Raw genomic sequence first — 26,428 nt, forward strand, 5'->3', positions numbered from 1 at the left:
GCTCTGTGAGCAGATGCTCTTGACAAACCAGTCTGAAGTGCCAAACGGAGCAGAGACTTTCATGGACTTCTTTCCAAGGCCTCTCCTATCTCGTCTAATTTATTTTCAGTTAAAACACTAGGTTCTCTAGGCCTTTGTTCGTGTAACACAGATCCAGTCTCTTGAAATTTCTTCACTGATTTGTGTATCGATGAATCATTGGAAACATGCACACTGGTAAGTTTTCGTATGAATTCAAGCTGACACTTCATATATGATTCAGTTTTTGCATAGCTCAACACAAGAAACACTCGTTGATCCTTTGTGTATACCATACCGATTGGAAACTCGACAGGAAACTTAAAACAAAACACCTGAACACTCAATCGCACAGTATAGAAGACAAGCGCTTGGTGTTTCTGTCTGAGGGCCGGGCCCAGCAACATATGGGCAGGGAAAGCCCCGGACTCGGCGCAGTTGCAATAATGACGTGTAGCAACAATATCTGAGGCGATTAAACTTGACAAAAAAACCTCAAAAGAAAACACCGTACACACAGTCGCATAATGTAGGGAGCACGCGCAAAGTATAGGTGTCCGAGAACTACGCATAGCGACAACCGGCAAACGCAGCGGCAACAGTCGACAAACGCGCCGCGCGGACCCTTCCTGGGTGTCTTTCGATAGACACCCTGTACTTCAGTAAATTCAGCAGTATAACTCCCTGAATCAGTGACGCATATCTGCCATTTTAGAATTCACTATGTACTCTTAAGACTAGTACCTCTGGCTGCTAGACTGAACAAACGGCTGACTCAACAGATTACGTGTGCCAGATTTGCGGTATTTCCAGTACACACACTCCGTCTGCACCCATTTACACCTACAGATTTTAGCAATTTAGCTCAACCTTTCAATTCCAACTTTAAGGTTTGCACAGCTCAAACATGCGCAAATTTTCTGTCAACACGCAACGATCTGTCTGCGCAGATGTGAAGTGCGCGAACAGTTCTTTGCATGTGTAATGTCCGTTCAAAGAACTGACAACAGCGAATGAAAATGCGAACTGATTACGATCGAATACTCTACGCTCGCCCTCGCCTACCGTTTACAGCAGAGAGAATTCTCTTTCGCTCCTGTGTAAACAATGTTTGAAATTCGTTGTAGGATGTTTTGACGTTCAGTTTTGTAAAGCATGAATCTATATTAAGTTATTAATTTTTTTATTAATTTCATAAACTGTAAGTACAAGTGGAAAACAATAATGATGGTTTCTTTGTCTTCTTGGACAAAGAAACATGCGGACACCCATGAAATAAAATTTTTCTTATATGGTAGTGCTTATATCTCTGATTATAATTTTTGCTATCGATATGTTACAAACCACTGTTTCGATCATTCAATGTTTACATAGTTGTGACAGGCGATATGGCGGAAAATACGCCAGAGAGTGATCTGGGAAGTATAGAATGTTTTCAGAATTATACTGCGCCCGAAGTTTTTATTCAGGGCTTGGCTGGCATAGTTGATCAACAGGATGTTGAAGCAATGATTAGAGCTCAGAAACAAATGTTGGTAGACAAGAACACGTTTTTTCCATTCGAATAATGTTTTAAATCAATTAAATTATTTGTTAACCAAAAATATTGTTTTGTTACAGGTTACAAAGATTTGAAAAGACAAATGAAATGCTGACAAATTGCAATGCTCTCTCAGTAACTAGACTGAAGTCAGCAGGGTCGGAATTCAAGAAACATACGCAGCTGCTTCTGGAGATGAAAAAAGACTTAGATAATATTTTTAAACGCATTAGAATTTTAAAAACTAAATTGAGTGCTCAGTATCCGCAGGCTTTTGCAGGTAAATATAACATAGTAAGGTAGCTATACACGTTTGTAGCTAATTAGATTGTCAGTTATGCAGAGAAATTTAGCCACAACAAGAGATGATGCATGCCTTTAGTGGAATGGAATACCGTGAAGCCAAGTGTAGTTGCAACTCAGTTCTTTGTGAAACATTTCGCTAGTAATTTTAACTGTTAAACCCATATCCCGTGGGGTTAAAGTGACGTTGTTTAAATCAGTCTATAATGTTATAGCAGTAGATGAAGCTACTTCGTGTTATAAGAAGCTGCGGTTCTTAGACATAAACTCAGCACTGTGGAAAATCGCAGATGATCTGTTTGTATGTAAACATACACTAACGTGAAGTTGATTTCAGCATTTAGAGTGAAGTGTTTGTAAATTTTATATGATTAAAGGCACTTACGTTAGTTGTAGTTTTGTGCTTCGTGCAGTTCAGTTGAGTTATGACAAATGTGCAAGTATCCTCTATTTGAAGTCATTCTTTGTGTTGACTGTAATGAAATAATGTACAAAAAAAGGGAACATCGCAATTATGCAAGAACCTTATTCTCATGAACTTGAACCAGTTCACTAAGTATTTTGAATAGATTTACCACTTTGGTATTAGTTTCTATTTACATTCCTGCTTTAGATCTAGTACTGTGAACCATGAGTGAACCTGTTCATCATCACTGATAGAGAGTGGGAAGCAGTGTCCATTGTGTTGACTATGATGGAGAGAGAAGTGGTGTAGAGGGAGTAGACACCGTCACATACTTCGCTTCATATTTAGCATGTACCCTACCCTCTGTCCTGTCCCCCCTCCCCGGCCATGAATATTCGGCTTTTTTATGAGCAAGAGTTACTCTTGGGATGGAACAGAAATAGCTTCATCACTTATTTTTTGCACTTTCATACTTGACTGTAGTCTGAGGTCAAGGGAAGCATCCAATTCCACCTGTCTGTCTGCTTTGAACTGTGCTGTTTGTCTGTTGTGTTATGTGATGTCATTGTAGCATGGTGTTTTTGAATCGGGTTGTGTTTGCAGTGTGCATGTTATAGTATTTGTTGGTGCCCTCTTGTGGTGGGTGTTTGTGTTCAAAGATATTACATGTGCTATATGATATCTGACTTTGTGTTATCATTTTGTGAAATAGTTGTTGAAAGAGAGTGCTGTGTCACAAGAGAGTTATGTTGATCTATTGTTTTGCCAGTTTATGCATTTGTGTTACATATTATAAGGGTTCTTTTTTTGGGGGGGTAGTGGCTGAAATGTAACAGTGTTTTTCCTGTTTGAGATAGATATGACGTGGAAAAGTTTTTAGTGGTTTGCTCTGGGTTGTGCCAAGCAATGACATGACATGACAAAGAGGATACGTTTTTGCTGTGATTTAGCTTCATCTCTGACTGTGTGTGGTAGCGCCTAGTTGTGTTCATCAGTGGCTTTGGTTGGTAGTAATTTTGTTTGGTTTCTAATGCATTATTTATGGTCTGTTTCTGTTGGTGTATAGTTTGTTGCTTGAATTTTAATTGGTTAAGTGAGTGGGGGTCTTTGGTTTTTGATTTGTGTGTGGCATTTTGGTATTCTTGGGTTCAGTTGAGCTTTACAGGTGAAGGGAATTTTGTGATACTACATTTTGAAGTTTCATGTGTCGGATTTTAGTATTAAGCTGTGGACAATATTTATTTTGGGATGGTGGTGTATTTTCAACATCCCATGGTTGTCAGTTTAGTTTCACTTTATTGCTTGAGGGAAATATTCTCAGATCATTTTTATTTTTGTTCATGTGTGTATTGTTGGTACACAGGAATCCTCCTGAAATGAGATATCTTCAATACTCTTTTAGAGTAGGCATTGTTCCTGCTCAAGCACAGCTTACTTTGCCTTTAGATACCATCACAAAAAATCACTAGTATTACAAAGAATCTTTGAGATCAGTCCCATCTGTATTGGATGGAAAAATCCAGTGAGTATTTGTGCAGAAAGATACAGGTCCACTCACAGGTGTATGCTGCAGTGTCCTCCTCTGTAGCATTCATGTAATTACACTGCCACCAACATACTCTTAGGCTCAGCCAACTTCCCTGAAATTGCATACAGACTTTGCGACAAGGATTGTTTACCTGGGAGGTAATTGTACCATAGTTTATTTTCAATAGCAGCCACACTGTTAGATTGCGCAGAAAATAATTTTGGCCATAACTGTGATATGGCAGGGGATAACAGTAGTGGTTGGGGCTCTGTTGCATGCAGTCATTGCACACTAGGGGAGATGCAATTAAACAACTGAAGCCCATGCACAAGCAGAACATGCCAGCTACAGGTATTGAGAGTGCAAACGATCTTACTAACAGGTTGTGACAGTATGACCAATAATTTGACAAATCAGTAGTCTCTTATTAGAATACCGAATAAGAAAATCAGCTGCATATAAACAATGGAGATAGCAACTTCTAACGATGAAGCACACAGTTCAGCAGATGATGGCAAACTAATGTGGCTCCCCATTCTGAACTTAGTTGTTAACATGCCCAGTACTGAGAACAACCATGTGTTTTTGCACTGGTGCCAAGTAATTTTGTGCAAGCACTACCATTCTTCTAAAATTACTTCTCAGTTCACACTTATTCTACAGGAAGTAACAGTTTCTGCATCAAACTGTTGCTTCTTGTGAACAAATGTTACGGGTTCTGTTTGAACCAACAGATGCATGGATCTGAAATGACTCCTGCCATTTTATGGTTGCCAGAAATCCATGAAAGCATCAAAGGCATGATCCAAAGGAATTCAAGCAGGCAATCAAAAACTGTTATTTCATAGCCATAGTTGTACCAAATTTAATGTGTGTTTAAACCAAAATATGATTTTTTCTTCTGTATCGACCAAAAAATTCCTGGCCCATGATACAGACCTCTAACTAGATGAAAAATGCCTCTGGGTGACATTCATCATGTGAACAAAATATAGAAATGCTCTAGCTATGGAACAATTGAAGATTTTTGTTGTTTTTTGTGTTTGGAAGATTATAATTTTTCTGACAAATCTATTTTCAGTTTGTCCAACTTATTTCGTTATAGCTTTCCAAATAGAATTAAAAGATTTTTTAACTATTTCATACAGTAATACATTCTCAGAAAAGGAGTTACTGTTTTTAATTTTAACAGGTTTTTAAGAACAGCTAAAATTTTTGCCAGACATTAAACCAGTTTCCATTGTCATGTTCCCTCACATTGATCTCATGAATTCAAAATCTGGTCTTTTTAAAGTTATCAACACATATCTTTCAAATATCAAACACGCTGAAAGCAGTTAAAGCGTACTTACGAAGTAACTGACTCTTCCATTGCATGCTTCTGTAGGCAATTTTTTTTCCGTCAGTCATAGCCAATAAGCTTATATTATATGAGGGCCGTTCAGAAAGTAACCTCCGGTCGATTTAAAAAAATACACCAAGTTAAATAAAAATATTTTAATATATACATCTTACAACTACAGCACTATTTTTCTACATAGTCTCCATAGCGATTGAGGCACTTATCATATCTCTTCACAAGCTTTGAAATTCCTTCTGCATAAAAATCACCCGCTTGTGCCTGGAGCCAGCCTGTGACCGCATCTTTGAGCTCTTCGTCGTCATCAAACCGCTGTGACCCGAGCCATTTCTTCAAATGCATGAAGAGGTGATAATCACTTGGCGCCAGGTCTGGGCTGTAAGGTGGATGGTTGATAACGTCCCACTTGAAGGACTCAAGAAGTGCCGTTGTTCTGCGAGCAGAGTGAGGACGGGCGTTATCGTGCAAAAAAACGATACCAGAAGTCAGCATACCACGGCGTTTGTTCTGTATAGCCCGTCGTAACTTTTTTATTGTTTCACAGTACACGTCTTGATTAATGGTCGTACCACATTCCATGAATTCAACCAACAACACCCCTTTGGCATCCCAAAACACCTTTGCCATCAGTTTTCTGGCAGAAAAATCTTGCGAGGCTTTTCTTGGTTTGGTAGGCGAATTTGAATGTACCCACATCTTTGATTGTTCTTTTGTCTCAGGGTTCACGTACTTAATCCAGGTTTCGTCACCGGTCACGATTATGTTTAACAATGGTTCTCCTTCGTCCTCATAACGTGACAGAAAGTCTTATGCAGAGGCCATTCTTTGAGTTTTGTGGTGGTCGGTAAGAATTTTGGGCGCCCATCGTGCACAGAACTTACGGTAACCCAATCTTGCTGTCACTATCTCGTACAAGAGAGTCTTAGAAATCTGTGGAAAACCAGTAGACAACTCCGACATTGAGAAACGTCGATTTTCACGAACTTTTGCATCAACTGTCTGAACGAGTTCGTCAGTCACCAATGATGGTCTACCACTCCTCTCTTCATCATGAACATTTTCTCGTCCACTTTTAAATAAACGTACCCATTCACGGACAACTCCTTCACTCATAACTCTTGGTCCGTACACGGCACAAAGCTCACGATGAATAGCTGCTGCAGAATATCCTTTGGCTGTAAAAAACCTTATAACAGCACGCACTTCAGATTTGGCGGGGTTTTCTATTGCAGCACACATTTCAAACTGCCACAAAAACTAAACTAGCGCAGGTACGACGTTCACTCGACCACGGCTTGATGCCGACTGACCTGTTGAGTGCGTGAACGCACAGATGGCGTCGCTACTCCCCCCACAACCTGCACTGTGACCAATCGGAGGTTACTTTCTGAACCGCCCTCGTATATCTATTTGCTTTAGATTTTGAGACCAACAAGAAAGCAATTTGGTGACAGATAGACCTGTAACAAAGCCCAAAGCATGGTTAGGTTTGAATGTGACATTTTGTCATCTTGTTGAGATTAGTTGTTCTGCTTCTGGTCCACATCTTACCTACATATTATTTAAACATGGTCACTTGACACCTTCAACGGGTGTTCCCTGAGACTGGCTGACTGGATCGTACATTTATACCTGGGTGGTTCCTGGAGTACCCTCAGCAGTCAACTTCAGTTTGGATATTCCTCATCAGTCCACACCCACGAAGCGCATTTCTGCACTGCTCCAGGTGTTTGTTATTCCTTTCACACCCATTGCGGCTGTCTCCAGTGGCAGCAGCTGCTTCCTGGTCTTCCACATGCTGCTGGAGTTCTGTATTACATTCATTATTGCTGCAGAAGCCTCTTGCAGTGGAGACCGCCATCCAGTTTTCCGTATTAGTTCTGCCCCTGTGCAGTCCCTGTGGTCTGTGGTTGTTAATGTTGTTCTATATAACTTCTGCATCCGTTGCATCCATCTCTTATGTGGCAGCCACTGCCACCTGGTGCTCCATATCTGGTTTGGTCCTGTCATTCATACCTGCTGTTATTGGAGTTGGGAACTTTTCTCTGGTGCTTCTGTAGCAGTTCAAACCCCGGAATTCACACACTGCTGAGTTGGTATCCTGCTTTCCAGTTGATTAGGTCTTCCACCATCTTGTTTTCAATTGATTCTTTGATGACACTATCCCAAAATCTGGGAGTTTCTTCCAGTATCCTGGTTCTATCATAATCCATAGTGTATTTGATTTTGATGGGCACCTACAACACACTTTCCATTTTGTCTTTCTTCAGGATTCTGCTGATCTTGACAGAGATAGGTCCTGCGCACGGCAGAAAATATATCTATCTTCCTGTTCTCTACTTATTGTTCTTCTTGCAGAGTATTATTTTGTCTGGTGGTATGTAATGCTTTGCAGATGTCCCTGAGTGAATATCTATTGTCAGTGAAAATTAGTTGAAGATGCTGCTTAAAAATCACTTGTGTGACCATTCTGGAATATTGCTCAAGTGTGTAAGACTCATACTAGTCCGGATTCACAGGGGATATTGAATGTGTACAGAGAATGGCAGCACAAATGGTCAAAGGTTTGCTCGACCGTGATGCCGAAGAAACTGAACTGGGAGACTCTGGAAGAGAGGCATGACCTCTCCCGAGAAATTGTACTAACAAAAGTTCCATGAACTGCCTTTAAATGATCACTCTAGGAATACAACCCCTTGTCCCCTATGCATCACTCACACAAGGATCATGAGGACAAGATTAGAATAATTACAGCACGTAAAGAGGCATTCAAATAATCATTCTTCTTGTGATGCGTACATGAATGGAACAGGAAGAAACCCCAATAACTGGTACAATCGGACATACCCTCAGCCATGCACTTTGCAGTGGTTTGCAGAATATCACTGTAGATGTAGATGTTCTAATTCTGTTATCAAGCTGTCAGTCAGTCAGTGTCTAGGCTCAGTGTAGAAGTGTTCTAACCACCCCAGTCTTCTGTGCTAATTGACAGCAGCTATTGGCCTGTAGATATGAGTCAGTGTGTGTTTGCTTTCGATACACATTGGCTGAAGGCCGTCGGCCTTACTTTTCACCAGGACTTCCAGGAATGGAAGTTTATCATCTTTCTGTACCTCCACGGTGAACTTCATGTTGGGATGTCACGAGTTCAGATGGTCCAAGGGTCTTTACCGACCCTGGGGCCAGATGACAAACATGTCATCCACATAACTGAAGAAACACAATGGCTGGTTGATAGCAGTTGCAAGGGCTCATTCTCAAACTTCTCCATAAAGAGTGGCCATTATCAGAGGCAAGCAACCACCCATTGCCACGCCTCCAGTCTCCTTATAGAATTGGCCTTTGCTGGATCATTTCAGTATTTTTTAAATATGGATGAAAAGATCCAGCAAACCTATCACTGATCAAAAAGTTTGTTCTGGAGTGGTACCCTGGTGAACAGACACCATGTAGTAACTGACGCTGATGTGTGCATCTGAGGTACAAAAGTTTTTTGAGAAGTGTCATGTGTCCGGGTTGCAGGTGTGGTGCATGCACTTTGCCACATGTGGTGCTAACGTCCCCACAAGGTAAGTGGCTGTTGGGTAGGTGGCTGCACTATGTGCCTGCACCAATGTTGCTCATGATGGGATACATTGGTACACTTTCTATGTGGGACATTGGTAACCCATATATTCTGGGTGATGCTGGTTGGTTTTTCTGTGCACCCTATTGGTGAAGTTACATTCTAGTGGATTATAAGCAGGGTCCTCTAGAAGTAGTTTGTTGGGAAGATGCAGACTATTGACAGAATACCCAGTCTCAATGAGATAATGAAACACGAGGAAAGTTGAAGAGATTACATGTGACAATTTGGTTGAGAGTTGGCAAAGCCATCAGATCTCTATGTGGAAAAATAATATCCTAAATTAATGTTTTGTGTAGCCTGAGATACAAATTTTTGTCAATGCAGTAACCTACATACAGGTGTTGTTTCTTATTTTCCTGAAAATTCTGTTGATGTGGTTAAAGTCTAACCTAATAGAACAAAATACCAGCTGATCTTATTTACAAACCATACAAAATCACACATGAACGTTTTGATTAGGTACCAACAACTGACTTAAACTTCATCATGTTCACTTTCCATCATGCCAACAGGTAGCCACAGTAGTATGCAGCTGTGATTCACCACACCACACACGTTCCAAAGGATAATACTTTTCAACACTACTTAGAAATGAAATTAGCAGTTCAACAAACTAAATGTGTTAGAGCAATTCAGTATCTTCCTTTTTTATTGGGTGACATTTCCAGTTATATAAATAGGAACTGGAGTACCCACAACACACTAAACATTGTGAGCTGGAAGTGAGTCCATATGTTAGTGTTGCTGTCTTGTAGTTGGAAATCTATATTCAGTGGGCAGATCACAGTATTTCATTTCATTCACAACTGATATTTATAAACTCTGCAATATATTAGCCGTGCCATATACACAGATCACAAACATTCTTTTTTTATAGCTTGTGAATCTGAATGTTTTGCTTCTTCTGAGATCTTGGTTGGACAAATGAAATTCCTTAGTCCTTAAAATTCATACAATATGACTATGCCCATTTACTTTGCATCCAGCCATGAATTTTCTCAATTCCTTTGACAAGGGTAGTGTTGAGCATTCTTCTGCTTTTTGCTGGCTGTATTCAGCTTCCAGTTTGGGTGACAGGAGGAGGCCTGTTGATGTGTGTGACTTCATTACTTATCTAAAATTCTGAACTGCAGCTGTACGTGGACTGGTAAGCTTGTTTTGTAGGGTGATGCTCCAGCAGACCACCTACATCATTGCTAAGCATCTTCTTGTGCTGAATAACACAATATATCAATTTTACTGGCACAGGTGACCGTGAATTCAAACAGTTGAAAGAAGTTTTTTAAGTGAGTAAGGGCACCATCAGAAATAATGAGCTGTTAATGCAGGTATAGAAATTTCTTTGTGTATGGCAATTCATCTTCTGAGTCATATCCTCTGTCGTTCCCTTGTACTTCTTGTGGTAGTCGCAGACCAGTTCTCAGCAAAATCACCGTGAAGTTGTTCAACTTCTGCATGGCCTTTCACTTCTGTAATATGTTGTTGCAGTTTCTTCAGATGTTGGTGTTAATGCATTCACTGTCCTTTTGCCAAGTTTGCCAATGAAGGTATCAATAGTGAAAGTTTTATGAAGACTTTATTCTCCTTCAGTGTTCCATATGCAACTTCAGAAGACTCATTTATGTGTTATATTTGTCTCACAGACTGTGAATAAGATTAGTCACCTGTTCCTAGGGCAGTTACCACATTCCTTAAATGAACTAGATTCACTCCACATGACATCGTGCTAATGACTTGATACATCCAACAAAGGCATCGTATGTCTCGGCTTAAAGGAAGTTCTTGTTCTTAAAAGTTACCATGCATATTTCATAATTTACGCAATACATATAATTGACGAAAGGTGTCCTTTAGCTTTCCCTTTGTGTTTCTTTCTTGAGCTGAGGTGTTATTTAGGGGGTCCATGTTCACACAATTTGAAGTCACAGTGCAGCTATGTAATTTTAAAGTGTCACAGATGTTACAAGAAATTAGTTTGAGGAATGAGACAAGTTCACACATTAATGTGGAACCAGGAGCTAACAAAAAATGGAGAAGGGCAGAGGAATGATAAAAATGCAAATAATGAAGGATGGAGCTGTACAGGGAGAGGAAAAGGATAAGAAATGCCAATAGATAACATACCCCACTGTCCACATTATATGGTACTGCCTGGACCTTAACAGCAGAATCACAATTCAACTCCATGCTGTTGCACCCTGAATTGTGGAATGGTCTTCCCAAAAGAGTGTAATTAAAAGCACATCTGACCTACAAAATCCCATATCTGTCCTTATGCCATAACTTTAATTCCTCAACTTTACACATAGTTTTACATTCTTTTGAAAGATTCATCTTAAAGCTTGTTCTAGGCATCTACTTACAAACTGGTCTTGTCCTGACTCTTGCATCTTCTATCCAACTAGAGATAGGCCTTCTCTATGGTTAAAAAGCTTTTATAAATTGACTTTTCTGTAACTAATACTCTTTATGTATCTACAAAACAACTGTTAACTCATATGAATGGCCTCAGCCAAACTTTTGTGGCATGACAACTAAGCCACCAAGCTGCAGAGCATGTTATTCAGCACAATGTGGGAAACTTCACACCTACTTCACTGCTCCTGCCACATGTGTCTCCATCCCTAACACTAGCTTTCATGAATTATTCACATGTTCCTCTAATATATCCTTTGGTTGAACAAACCTCTGGGTTAGAATCTTTGCTAGTTCCTGCCCTCCAACAGCCACAGACTCTTGTCATTCCCTTGCTTCAGTTTGTTATCACCACTTCTCTTCCAACACCTTGGGCTAGCTTTAGACATTTAAAATCCATATCAATCCCCCATGACAGCAGAAATAAAATGAATTCAAAGTGTGGGGCTGTAACATTTCTGTACAGTCTGTATGAAAGTGTTCATAGATGTTTCCAGAATGAGATTTTCACTCTGCAGCGGAGTGTGCGCTGGTATGAAACTTCCTGGCAGATTAAAACTGTGTGCCCGACCGAGACTCGAACTCGGGACCTTTGCCTTTCGCGGGCAAGTGCTCTACCAACTGAGCTACCGAAGCACGACTCACGCCCGGTACTCACAGCTTTACTTCTGCCAGTACCTCGTCTCCTACCTTCCAAACTTTACACAAGCTCTCCTGCGAACCTTGCAGAACTAGCACTCCTGAAAGAAAGGATATTGCGGAGACATGGCTTAGCCACAGCCTGGGGGATGTTTCCAGAATGAGATTTTCACTCTGCAGCGGAGTGTGCGCTGGTATGAAACTTCCTGGCAGATTAAAACTGTGTGCCCGACCGAGACTCGAACTCGGGACCTTTGCCTTTCGCGGGCAAGTGCTCTACCAACTGAGCTACCGAAGCACGACTCACGCCCGGTACTCACAGCTTTACTTCTGCCAGTACCTCGTCTCCTACCTTCCAAACTTTACACAAGCTCTCCTGCGAACCTTGCAGAACTAGCACTCCTGGAGAGCTTGTGTAAAGTTTGGAAGGTAGGAGACGAGGTACTGGCAGAAGTAAAGCTGTGAGTACCGGGCGTGAGTCGTGCTTCGGTAGCTCAGTTGGTAGAGCAATTGCCCGCGAAAGGCAAAGGTCCCGAGTTCGAGTCTCGGTCGGGCACACAGTTTTAATCTGCCAGGAAATGTTCATAGATGATCAGGAAACTGAAATTGGGCTCATTGGAATAAAATGTGGTAAGAGATTACACCAAGCACAGAAACGTATAGATGGCCAGTCTTCATTCACTCCATAAGTGAATGGAATAAGACAGAAAATATCTACTATCGTATTCATGCATTGGCTTCTTCCCCATCTTGCATCCCTCTGGGGTTTCTCAACGCCTTTTTTGTGCGTGGTGAGCATGGGGCCCCAGTTATTGCAGCACTTACTGTCTCTCCTGTACGCAATCTCGCATCCTCCTGATTTTACTCTCTTTCTTGTATTGGTAGCCTTTGATATTGATTCAGCTATTCCCTAGTTGTGCTTTCCTTTCTCGGAATATTCATTCATTTACTTTACGTTTGGTCCTTTCCTGGGTTTGACCTTCATTTTCTGAACTTTTTTCTGTAGTGTGGACTTCATGGGGAAGAACATTTTAAATAGTGGTTTATGCATGCAAATCTTAAAGATCACCTGTGCACAATACCTAAATAGACTCTTTTATGCACTTCAAAGCCAACGTAGTAGTCAATCTGACATAATGGGGTCATCATGTACCCTTTCAGTCGAGCCCCCTGAAAACACTAGGTCTCCTCTCAGGGGACACTGTCTTACTGTAGGCACTTTTAGCACCAGGTGGGTAGATGAGTTTGCATGCCTCAATAACACTGACAGCTTTGGTGGGTAAAGCTACTGGCAGTCTCGCCCAAGCTGGACAGGCCTTAGTGAAGGGGCCTGGCGACATGTATCCCACAACTTAGGGAAGGGTGGACTGTGTTTTTGCCAGGAACCCCCAAAAGCAGTGGTTGGATACGATTATGTCGACAATAGGTTTACCAAGCTGGGGTCTGGCCAGCACCGCCAGGCCTATTCTGTTGTAAACTCGGAGCATACTTCAAAAACTATCATTAAGCGTGGCAGCGGAACTTTGTGTATTTCGGAGGATGGGGGCCTTAGCTTCACTGCCTGGAATGTGAGGAAGGTACACACCTGTATAACAAACTCCTCAACCGCAATGTGTGCTATGTGCTGATAAGGTGAATGGCTGTTAAGATAAAAACAACTAGTGGGCAACCTCTGTGGTTCTGCCCTTGACAACTTAATTCTCCTGGAAATTCCTCCTTATGCCAAAACCACTTGGTTGGTGTGTTTTTTGACATTGAAAAAGTATATGACACCACTTGGAGCTACACTACCCTTCACCAATTTTATGAATGAGAATTACATGGACATCGGCCATCTCTTATCCAATCATTTCTTGAGGATCAATGCTTTCAATATTTTTGGTGATGACTTGGGCGATTGGGGGTTCCCTCAAGGCAGTGTACTCAGTGTCACATTGTTTGCAACTGCTATTAGTGGCATCTCCTCTGCAGTCAGGACCCCTATTAAATGCTCTTTGTTTGTGGATGATTTAGGAGTCTTCTACTCTTCCCCCCAGATCTCACCATGACAACAAGGCAACTACAGCTGACCATGAGGAGGCTGGAAGCTTAGGCCTATAACACTGGCTTTAGGTTCTCACCAGTGAAGACCAAGTGTGTCAGTTTTAACTGTACTCATTGAAGTTTAACCAACCACAATGGGGAACAATATTTTAAATTTTAAAGACACCGTGCATTTTTTGGGCCTACTGTTTGACTCCAAATTAACCTGTCTGCCACACCTGAAAGACTTGTGGACAAATTTCTGTCTTCCAGCAGTTTTACAGGGCAGTTCTCAGATCATGGTTAGATTACGGCAGTGTGATTTATGGATCACCCTGTATTTCGTATCTTATGATATACACTGTCCACCATGAGGGTATTCAGATATCAACTGGAGGATTTCAGACCAGCGCACTTCTGAGCCGGGTGAACCACTACTCTGGAGTCAGTGGCTGCTCCTCCTCCTCCTCCTCAACAGGCCCTGAAAAACTTGAGTGTTGCCTCAGCCTTTGGCATTTAGTGTGGTAGTTCACTTCAACTTTGAGTGGTTGTTCAGGAATAGGCCACATGTGATGTAGTTATTTGCTACTGACTGTCTCAAGATTCTGGCTATATATTACCTCTGAAAACATAGCCTGAGATGGAACAAACTGCTGCCTTGGTGTCTTCAGAAAACTAAAGTGATTTTAAGCTTGACTGAGAACAAGAAAACTTTTACTCCAGACAACGTTTTTATAATTCTATTTTCTTCAATTTTAAGTACTTACCACATTTCTGCCCGCAACTCGTGGTCTTGCGGTAGCGTTCTCGCTTACCGCGCACGGGGTCCCGGGTTCGATTCCCGACGGGGCAAGGAATTTTTTCTGCCTCGAGATGACTGGGTGTTGTTGTGAGGAAGGCAATGGCAAACCACCTCCACTAGGACCTTGCCTAGTACAGCGGTGCGGGTCTCCCGCATCGTCCACCTACACTCCTATCACTGTTCATACAGCCCCCCTGTGTTTCAGTTGCTGTTCCTGATAGGGTTTACAAGGTGCACTTTCTGGAACAGTTTACAAATTATGATGTGGAGTTGTGGGGACAGCTTTCATAATCCCTTCCCCTGTAAGAATGACATGTTGACTTTTCATTAGGGTGCTGATGATCAAGCTGTTGAGTGCTCTACATCCAAAATCATAATAGTAATCATCAATAACACAGGCATCACATTGCCGATGCCTTAGCTGCTTGCTCCCCACATGTACCAAAGACTAAATGACTCTCACTGGAGCACAAGGGCTCTTGGCAATGGCCATCATACCCAGTCGCTTTTGCTGTGGCTAGGTAGCACCCATGGGGAGAGCCCTTGATCAGAGTTGATGGACGTTTTTCAACATGAAACATATATGATTCGGCCCTCTCATAAGACAGGTCTAGACATTTCAATGTGAACTCATAATCCTACTATTTTCCCTACCCTGGCCACCCCACAGAGAGAGGGACAAGCCAGATGTCTGGGAGCAAAATAATTTATTCAATATTTAGTAAGTAATTGAATTGATGGGGGATACTTTTACTGTGACAATAACCATTAATTTTTATGGAAGATACTGAAGATAGATTTGGAGAAATTGACTTTGGGAAAAATGCTCAATGTATTGCTACTGATTACATCATCCTCTGCTGCACAAACTAAAAATCTTCAGGCCATGATTGTCAAGGTGTCATACCAGTGACCCTTGTGCCGCACAAAACTTTGAATATGGTCCAAGGAATCAACTTCCACAGGGATTGTACATTCCCAATAAGGAACTATGGGTTAATTTTGTATGGCAAGGCACACATTTGTCTGACGCATCCAAAAAGGTCCCAAGGATAATTGAGTCCCAAGGATAATTGAACAGGCACAGGCACATTTATCTTAGCCTTAGAAAGAAGTGTGCTCCCGGAAAAATTTAGAGTTATGGCGTACACGTGTGTCTTGAAACCATACATCCCATCACCAATGAGGTGCTTCTGATGCTTAAGTTTGTCATCTTACTGCATAGCGGACCAAAAATGTGGCAAATGTGGCATAACACCATACTCAATGTTCACCAGTTTGCCCAGTCTTTCAAGAAAGAAAAGACAATACAGAAGTATAAACGTATAAGCACATAATGTTTATTTACAGTATATATGATGACTAATTTACACAAAACTCACAGTCGTCATTCCACTACCTCAGTTTCTTCCAAACTAGTTCTCCCCCCGCACTTGTCTCTTGTGGTTCTTGTTGCTTCATTTTCAGGAACCACTTCCCACACCCGACCAGAGAAGCAACTTCCTTCTCCAACGCCTGCTGGTGATAGGACACGTCTCCCCGGAATCCCACAGATCATAGGCCTGATGCTAGCCAGCAGTTGAAGGACCCAAGCTGCCCACTCTTCAGTTGTTCCATGCACATGACAGATAGGCCCATGGAAGCAGACTATGAGGAATCAACTGTTGGTTTACTGTGGATTGCATTGAAATTAAAAGATATTTTGCTGTGTTCTTAATAATAGTGTGTGTGTGAAGGAGAAAAAAAAAAAGGGAATTCAACAGAATTGGTCGAAGAGTGCTGTTCTAGAAACTCGCATATTTAGAAAAGCAGACAAATTGAGCAAAATAAGACCTGGTTCTTAATTTTTCTGTGAACTGGGTAGTTCTTCCAGAACACATTGTCAAATATTATATTAAATATATGTAGTTCCATGTTATTTACTGGTACCTGATGTAAGGTTGCTTCTTTCGTCAGTGGTCATTATATAGGTCTATATATTTGGACTATTTCTTTGCAAATCCAGGGCTGTAGTAGTTAATCTTTGTCTGCGATATCATCCTCAATAACTGATCACCTGTATTTTGTCGTACAATGTCACACCACTGTCTGTAGCAGAAGTTTTGAAAACATTTCAGTGTGTGGATGTGACCAAGAATAACTTGTAACTGAGTGTAGTACAAAGAGATAATAAGAAGTTGTACCATGGGGCAGTACAGTGAAGTTTACGTTTTGCCTGGTTGTACCATGAGCCGAGCCTGTGCAGCTTACATTTCACTTGGCCAACGTACTGTGGGCAAGACCCATGAAGTTTACTTTTCCCCACCTGACATACCACACTATTAAAAACACAAACCTATTCTTACAACTACTTTATTCAAAATATGTAGAAATCATAACAGAGTATTCTGAACTCCTAGCTTGAGTAAAATCTTGGATAGTCTTATAAAAGTGCCATTCATTTTCTCCAACAACTTTCTGAGATTTGTCAAGCCCTGGACCATCTTCAAGCAGACAGCACAAATAATGCATGAGTTGTTGAATTATGGATTGATCTTAGCAACAAAATAAAAGAACGAAAGGAACAAGCACTAGAACACTTTCACAGTCTTGCTGATTGGAGACTCAAAGGGAGAAGATTAAGTGCAGAAAACAGGCTAGTAGAGATGCATCCAGAAAGAATTGCATGAGATATTTAGGATGGTTTTCCTGCCAAAATGCTTAGTCAAAGGCTGAAGGAACTGTGACCCATGGGTTCCAGGGCTGCTTGCTCATTGCAGATAGGCTTTGTATTAGGAGGAGAATACGGACAAGACTACTCTGGTGGCCCAGAACCAGCACTCACTGGAATGTCTATGATGACAGGTAGCGATCCTGGGGAATGACTAACCCTATACCATGATCATTCAGTGGAACTGTAATGCGCATTAACATGGACCACCACCTTATTTCATCTTCTTGTGCAATTTGCATTGCTCTACAACAAACACACTTCACTGATGGTCATTCCTCAATGCTCTGTGGGTAATGTGCATTGTGTTGGAATGGTGCTGGCTGTGACAGGGCATATGGAGGGGTCTGTACATATGTGGTCAGTGAGTTGATCCCCCATCATCACACATTCGAAGCAGTAATGGTAAGAGTGCAAGCGATCTCAGTGATGTTTTCATACCTCCATAGGCCGCTAACTAATACTACAAGTCCCTCCTCCTCGTGGATACCACTGCACATCACCATCTGTGGGGGAGTACCACTTCCTGTTGTAGCCACCTTGTACTTGTCCAGCTTCTCACTGACCCTGATCTGTTTCCCTCAGTGCTGGTATTCCTACACACTTCTGTGCTGCTCATGGCACCTTTTCGGTTGTTTAGATAATATTCTCGTATTACATTCTCATGGCTTCACTGCATTAGTTACTATGTGACAATATTCAGGACAGTGACCATTTTCCAGTGGCCCTGTGTGTTCTTTGCCATTGGCAAATGAGTTAACTACCACACTGAGTGCTTCAAAGAGCCAGCTGGTAGTTGTGTGTCTCTGCTGTTACATCCTCTCCCCCGCCGCCGCCACCCCCCACCCCAATCAGATCAGATTGCATTCACAAGGTCGTGCAACACACCTCAAATGTGATCACCAACACCTCCAGGACTTTTATTCCCCTTTCTAGAGGTCCCCTCCACTGCCACTCAGTGTCGTGGTGGACCAAAAACTTTGTAATAGCTGTTCAGAATTGCCAAAGAGCCCTACAGTGTTTTATCTAACAGCCTTTGCGGACCAATGTTACCACAGCCAGTGAGCTCGCTCCTGCTGGGATAAGCAGCAGCATATCGTACTTTTAACTGACTTATTTGTTTCATAATTTAATTCACAAATTTTGGGCTTATTATAGTATTTGAGAGTTGTAGCAACGCGTTTTAGTACCTGTATAGTATAAATTTGCATAGTCGTGAGTCATCTGTTCGTTTTGAACGGATTCTGTGGGAATTGTCCACCATTTGTCAACAGCTGGAAGCTGTGTGGGCCGTGGTATACAGGCTCCAGGCTGTTGCCCTGGGCCACGGTGACATTGGGACACCGAAGGCGAGTGTTTTGACACCTCTGTAACCTGTAGATCGCCTGGGATCTCTGATGCCACTGCGCCCTTGGCTTCAGATGTCCCTGCCGATCGACACTTGCCTGAGTGATTGGCGAACCGTAGTGGGGTCGTGAATCCCTGGAAAGTTGGCACTGGCCACAAGGCTGTACCTTTACGCCTCCATAACAGGTTTGAGGTACTGCCCACTGCTAAAAGTACTGAGCCAGAAAGGGCGGCCCCGCCTGTTGCGGCAATGACCGGACAAGTGCAGAGGGTGGGATTGCGTGTCATTGGAAGCTCCAATGTTAGGTGGGTGATGGAGCCCCTTAGGGATATGGCAACTAAGGATGGGAAGAAAGCCAATGTGCACTCTGTGTGCATACCAGGGGAAGTCATCCAAGATGTGGAAAGGGTCCTTCCGGATGCCATGAAGGGTACAGGGTGCACCAACTGCAGGTGGTGGCTCATGTTGGCACTAATGACGTGTGTCGCTGTGGATTGGAAGAGATTATCTCTGGTTTCTGGTGGCTATCTGAGTTGAAGAAGACTGGCAGTCCTGCTGGCGAGATGAAGGCAGAGCTCACCATCTGCAGCATCGTCGACAGGACCGATTGCGGACCTATGGTACAGAGCCGAGTGGAGGGTCTGAAGCAGAGGCTCAGACGGTTCTGCAGATTCCTCGACTTGTGCCATAGGGTGGTGGGGCTTTGGGTTCCGCTAAATAGGTCAGGTGTCCACTACACACGGGTAGCAGAAGTTGGTGGTTTTTGTTTAGGTTAGACAGTCTCAGGAAAGATCAAAAAGGGCTCGGGGCAAAAAATGACAAGAATCGACCAAGCAAGTCTGTATTGTAGTTGTAAATTGTTGTAGCTGTGTTGGAAAAGTACCAGAGCTTCAAGCGCTGATACAGGGTGTTTCAAAAATGACCGGTATATTTGAAACGGCAATAAAAACTAAACGAGCAGCGATAGAAATACACCGTTTGTTGCCATATGCTTGGGACAACAGTAAATTTTCAGGCGGACAAACTTTCGAAATTACAGTAGTTACAATTTTCAACAACAGACGGCGCTGCAAGTGATGTGAAAGATATAGACGACAATGCAGTCTGTGGGTGTGCCATTCTGTACGTCGTCTTTCTGCTGTAAGCGTGTGCTGTTCACAACGTGCAAGTGTGCTGTAGACAATATGGTTTATTCCTTAGAACAGAGGATTTTTCTGGTGTTGGAATTCCACCGCCTAGAACACAGTGTTGTTGCAACAAGACGAAGTTTTCAACGGAGGTTTAATGTAACCAAAGGACCGAAAAGCAATACAATAAAGGATCTGTTTGAAAAATTTCAACGGACTGGGAATGTGACGGATGAACGTCCTGGAAAGGTAGGGCGACCGCATACGGCAACCACAGAGGGCAACGCGCAGCTAGTGCAGCAGGTGATCCAACAGCGGCCTCGGGTTTCCGTTCGCCGTGTTGCAGCCGCGGTCCAAATGACGCCAACGTCCACGTATCGTCTCATGCGCCAGAGTTTACACCTCTATCCATACAAAATTCAAACGCGGCAACCCCTCAGCGCCGCTACCATTGCTGCACGAGAGACATTCGCTAACGATATAGTGCACAGGATTGATGACGGCGATATGCATGTGGGCAGCATTTGGTTTACTGATGAAGCTTATTTTTACCTGGACGGCTTCGTCAATAAACAGAACTGGCGCATATGGGGAACCGAAAAGCCCCATGTTGCAGTCCCATCGTCCCTGCATCCTCAAAAAGTACTGGTCTGGGCCGCCATGTCTTCCAAAGGAATCATTGGCCCATTTTTCAGATCCGAAACGATTACTGCATCACGCTATCTGGACATTCTTCGTGAATTTGTGGCGGTACAAACTGCCTTAGACGACACTGTAAACACCTCGTGGTTTATGGAAGATGGTGCCCGGCCACATCACACGGCCGACGTCTTTAATTTCCTGAATGAATATTTCGATGATCGTGTGATTGCTTTGGGCTATCCGAAACATACAGTCCCTATTCGCCAGACATGAACCCCTGTGACTTCTTTCTGTGGGGACACTTGAAAGACCAGGTGTACCGCCAGAATCCAGAAACAATTGAACAGCTGAAGCAGTACATCTCATCTGCATGTGAAGCCATTCCGCCAGACACGTTGTCAAAGGTTTCGGGTAATTTCATTCAGAGACTATGCCATATTATTGCTCCGCATGGTGGATATGTGGAAAATATCGTACTATAGTTTCCCAGACCGCAGCGCGATCTGTTGTTGAAAATTGTAACTACTGTAATTTCGAAAGTTTGTCTGCCTGAAAATGTACTGTTGTCCCAAGCATATTGCAACAAACGGTGTATTTCTATCGCTGCTCGTTTAGTTTTTATTGCCGTTTCAAATATAATGGTCATTTTTGAAACACCCTGTAGAAAGCACTGAAGCTGAAATCATTATAGGAACAGAAAGCTGGCTAAAGCCAGAAATGAAGTAGATGGTGGTGGGTTTCTGTCTGTTGGTAGTAGTTTATCTTGTAGTTACTCAACAGCCCTACGAAAATAACTGGCTCCTATCGACCACCCGACTCAGATGATATAATAGCTGAACGGTTCAAAGACAACTTTAATCTCAGTACAAATAAGTACTCCACTCATTCAGTTGGTTGAGACTTCAGTCTACCTTCGATTTCTTGGTGAAAATACATGTTCAAAGCCTGTGCTAGACAGAAAACATCTTCAGAAATTGTACTAAACGCTTTCTCTGAGAATTACTTCAAACAGTTAGCCCACACGAATTGTAAATGGTTGCGAAAACAAACTTGACCTCTTAGCCCCAAATAATCCTGATCTGATAGAGAGTGTCATGACGGATACAGGGGTTGGTGAACACAAGGTCATTGTAGCAAGGCTCAAAACCCTATCACCCAAAACCACTAAAAATAAACACAAAATATAGCTATTTAAAACAGATAAATATTCACTTGATGCCTTCCTAAGGCTGAGTCTCCATTCCTTCCAAGCTAATTATATAAGTGTAGACCCAATAGGTAGATTCATACCTCATCCACCATGGTACACAAAACACGTCAGAACACTATTGCAGAAGCAACGAAAAAAGCATGCCAAATTCAGAAGAACGCAAAATCCCCACGGAAGCTCGAAATTTAGTGTGGACGTGAATGCAAGATGCTTTTAATAGTTTCCACAATGAAACATTGTCTCAAAATATAGTAGAAAACCCAAAGAGATTCCGGTTGTATGTAAAGTACACCAGTGGCAAAAAACAGTCAACACTGTCACTGCGCAATAGCGATGGAAATGTTACAGATGATGGTGCCACCAAAGCAGAGCTACTAAATACAGTTTTCCATAATTCCTTCACGAAAGATGAAGTAATTATTCCAGAATTCGAGACCGGAACAACTGTTAGCATGAGTGACATAAAAGAAGGTATCTTAGGTGTTGCGAAAAAAACTAAAATCACTTAAGAAAGGCAAGGTCCAGATGGTATACCAATCAGGTTCCTTTCAGAGTATGCAGACACAATAGCACCTTTCTTAGCAATCATATACAACCACTCACTTGACGAAAGGTCTGTTCCTAAAGACTGGGAAGTAGCACAAGTTTCACCAATGTTCAAGAAATAGGATTAACCCATATCACTGACCTCTATTTTTGCAGTAGGATTTTGGAGCATATACTGTACTCTAACATGAATCACCCTGAAGAAAATGACTTATTAATACATAACCAACATGGATTCAGAAAATATTGTTCTTGTGGAACACAGCTAGCTCTTTATTCCCATGAAGTAATGAGTGCTGTCAACAAGGGATCTCAGATCAATTGCATATTCCTAGATTTCCAAAAGGCTTTTTGATTCCGTACCTCACAAGCGACTATTAATCAAATTGTATATATATATAAACAAAGATGATGTGACTTACCGAACGAAAGCGCTGGCAGGTCGATAGACACAAACACACACAAAATTCAAGCTTTCGCAACAAACTGTTGCCTCATATGTGTGTGTCATAGGCCCTCTGCTGTTTCTGATTTACATAAATGATCTAGGCGATAATCTGAGCAGCCCCTTAGGTTGTTTGCAGATGAGGCTGTAATTTACCGTCTAGTAAAATCATCAGACAATGAAATCCAATTACAAAATGGTCTAGGGAATTTTTGTATGGTGCAAAAAGTGGCAATTGAAACTAAACAAAGAAAAGTGCAATGTCATCCACATGGGCACTACAAGAAATCCGATTAATTTCGGATATACGATAAATCTCACAAATCTAAGGGCTGTCAATTCGACTAAATACCTAGGAATTAGAATTACGATCAACTTAAATTGGAAAGACCACATAGATAATATTGTGGGGAAGGCGAAACAAAGAATGCATTTTGTTGGCAGAACTCTTAGAAGATGCAATAAACCCACTAAAGACACAGCCTACATTACACTTGTCCATACTCTGGTGGAAAATTGCTGCACAGTGTGGGATCCTTACCAAGTAGGAGTGATGGAGGACATTGAAAAAGTGTAAAGAAGGGCAGCTAGTTTCGTGTTATTGCACAATAAGGGTGAGAGTGTCAATGATACAGTACTTCAGTTGGGATGACAGTCACTGAAACAAAGGCAGTTTTCTTGGTGGCAAGATCTATTTACAAAATTTCGTTCAACTTTCTCTTCCGAATGCAAAAATGGTTCGATGAACCCTCTGCCAGGCACTTAAGTGTGAATTGCAGAGCTGTAGATGTTAACTGAACACAGTAAGAAGGAAAGCAGGGAGTGCTGTCTCCCATCTCTGGGAACATATGCCTGTTCATCTTAAGTATGTGCCCAGTCCATAGTATTCTTGCCATCAGCAATCAAAACTGTTCTGGGTCTTGTCCTTTGGGGGTGGACTTTATCGATGTGTCAGTTTTTGCTGACACTTTGACACCAGTGTTCTCCTTTCTGTTACATAAATGACAAGTTGACGATGTCCCCACAAGTTTACTCTCCAGCCAAGCCAAATCATATAAGAAACCTTCACTGACAGAATGTCCGCCCCTGGTAGCTGAGTGGTCAGCATTATGGAATGTCAATCCTAAGAGCCCGGGTTCGATTTCCAGCTGGGTCGGAGATTTTCTCCGCTCAGGGACTGGATGTTGTGTTGTCCTAATCATCATCGACGCGCAAGTTGCCGAAGTGGTGTCAAATCGAAAGACTTGCACCAGGCGAACGGTCAACCTGACGGGAGGCCCTAGTCACAAGACTGACAGAATTACCTCATCTCGCAATACAGCCCCAGGCCCTGAGTCTCCAATAATCTAACATCTGTATATTACTCAAAGGCTTCATCTACTCATGATCTTTACTGTGTTTGGCTTGAAGGTGTCTTCCCTTCACAATGGCGAGCCATCCTAACCTGTAAACCAGGCAGAAACAGTGTCTCTCTACAGCTACCAACCAATTAGCCTCCCCAACATTATCTGAAAACTGTTTGAAATTATGCTGGGTTCTCATCTTGGTGCCCCTTGTCACCATGGTTTGTGGGAGGGATGAGCCACAACCAGACCATTTGGTCTGGTTGGAAACAGCAATCCTACAGGCTTTTTCTAAATGCCAGCACCTCATCACAGTAGTTGTTGACCTACAGAACACATGACAAGGCTTGATGTCATCACATTTTTCTTACCTTCCATGCGTGCGGCTTTCAAGGCTCTACCAATTTTTGTATCACTGGTTGTTTAAGAGTTCACTCAGCTCTCCATGGTCCAAGAGAATGGTGTCCCATGGGGTTCTGTTCTAAGTATCACACTCTTCCTTAGTGACATCAGTGTGCTAGTGCCCTCTGTTGGTCTCAGCTGAATGGCAGCTCCAAGCCACAATCCAATGGATCTCTGCCTGGACAGTTTCCCCATAGTTTCCAATTCTCTGTCAAAAGACAGATGCATTTCTGTCATACTATGGTCCAGCCTGACCCAGAACTAAGAACTTAGAAGTTATTGCACAGTTCTGTTTTTTTTTTTTGGGCCTCACTTTTGATAAAAAAAGCTGTGTTGGGAGCCCCTATTCAACTGAAGACAAGTTGTATGTGCAAGCTTAACACATTACTTCCTTGCCCACGTGTGTGTTGTGCTACTCTTCTCTGTATTTACGGGGCCCTGGTCTCATCCTGACTAGACTATGGTTTTTAGATTCATGGCTCTGTTATGCCTGTGGCTTTGAAATTTAGACCCAGTCCATGATCATGGAGTTTATTTGGCCACTGATGACTTCCTGACTACTCCCATAGTGTGTGCCAGTGGTACCAGCTCTTTGTGTCCCTAAGCAATTGCCTGTCAATTCCCTTACATGCTGTGTGTCCCACACTTTTCACATATGAGGACTGTCGACTTGATACCTGCCCTCTAGTGAGATTACCAGTTGGAATGTGTCTTGCAGTGATCCTGAGACAGCTGCATCTCCTCCTTGCAATGTGCTCCATGTTTTCTATGCACTTCAGTTTTGTCACCCTGTAAAGAATCACTACAAATGATTGACAAAAATGTTGGTTTACTCAAAAAGATTTTATTCAAAGTGTGCACATTTTAGTTCATATGTTGTAACTGACAAGTGAGATATATTATCAGTAAGTATTTGAATAAATGTAATGGATATTTGTGTAACTCACTTAAGTGGAGAGACTTTAAGTTATAGTTCTCATTTGCCTTTTGTGGACTGTTGCAGCTGCAGCTGAACAGCAAACTGCTCAGAATCAGAACATAAATAAGTCTACGTACCTGAAAGATCCTGAACATTTACCTGATGCTGGAAGTTTGTCTGAGCCTGGAGATACATGCTCCAGTAGTTTTGCTGACCATGGTGAGGTACAATAATTTTCCTTGTATTTCAATTGTGGCTTATGACCATCTTTTTTGTTCTTAATATTTGTAATATTTGCAGACGATGATGAGGATGAAGAGACACACAGAAGAGAACGGATAAGGAGAGGCAACAGTTCTTCTACAGATAGTGCCAATGGAAACAGTAACAATGACACATCACCATGCACGTCTGATACAGGATGATTTATGCTATATATTGCAAGAAATATTTTTCTAATGGTTTCAATCTGTTAATGAGAACATCTCTTTTTGGATCGAGTCATATTAAATGTATATACTGTGTTACTGGAGCTATGAAGAACAAAAGGGCATTACATTCTAGTCAATTTTTATTGTACATACCAAGTAATATAAGATAACGAAATGTGTGAAGTTTTTCTGCCATTCCAAAATAATAAAATATAATGCAACTCCACAAAGCAAACATGTGAAGTAAGATGTATGAACACCTGCAAGCACTATATAACACTTGTTCTGACAGATGAAAATGAGTACCCAACAAAATTGAAGTCTGTTGTGTGTGAGGAGCAAGTTAGACTAAAACTGGAGAGCTGAACAGTGCCATGTTGAAGGGACTATGTAAGTAAAATGAATGATATTTTACCTGTGTCACAACACACACAATAGTTCTTTAGATAAATTTATCCGAAGAGTGAAAACCAAATTATTTCTAACTTCCTTCGTGTGTTTATTGCTGTTCTTACATTTCATATAGTTCACTACAAAAACATTGGCAAAACTGCTTATTTGTGGAAGAAACTGAAAAAAAGGCTAACAGGTACAAGGAACAAATATTTTTGGAATTTGAGCAATTTCTTCATTGGAATAAATCT

The 26,428-nt window shown here is 41.9% G+C and overlaps 1 protein-coding gene across 2 annotated transcripts; it reads left to right on the plus strand.

Annotated features, from left to right (window-relative positions):
• The first annotated feature begins 1,256 nt into the window (after window positions 1–1,256).
• LOC126195331 (kxDL motif-containing protein CG10681) lies at window positions 1,257–26,200 on the plus strand. 2 transcript variants are annotated; one of them, XM_049933902.1, is made up of 4 exons: window positions 1,257–1,549; window positions 1,639–1,838; window positions 25,438–25,577; window positions 25,654–26,200. In XM_049933902.1, exons 1-4 carry the CDS (start codon window positions 1,407–1,409, stop codon window positions 25,693–25,695), a joined length of 525 nt encoding a protein of 174 aa, XP_049789859.1. In that variant the 5' UTR covers window positions 1,257–1,406; the 3' UTR covers window positions 25,696–26,200. The 2 variants fall into 2 exon arrangements, with proteins under 2 accessions (XP_049789859.1, XP_049789858.1); XM_049933901.1 differs by having other exon boundaries at window positions 1,281–1,549; window positions 25,438–25,572; window positions 25,654–26,183.
• Window positions 26,201–26,428: the final 228 nt, after the last annotated feature.

This window comes from Schistocerca nitens, chromosome 7 (genome assembly GCF_023898315.1).
Source record: "Schistocerca nitens isolate TAMUIC-IGC-003100 chromosome 7, iqSchNite1.1, whole genome shotgun sequence".
Classification (NCBI taxonomy): Eukaryota; Metazoa; Arthropoda; class Insecta; order Orthoptera; family Acrididae; genus Schistocerca; species Schistocerca nitens.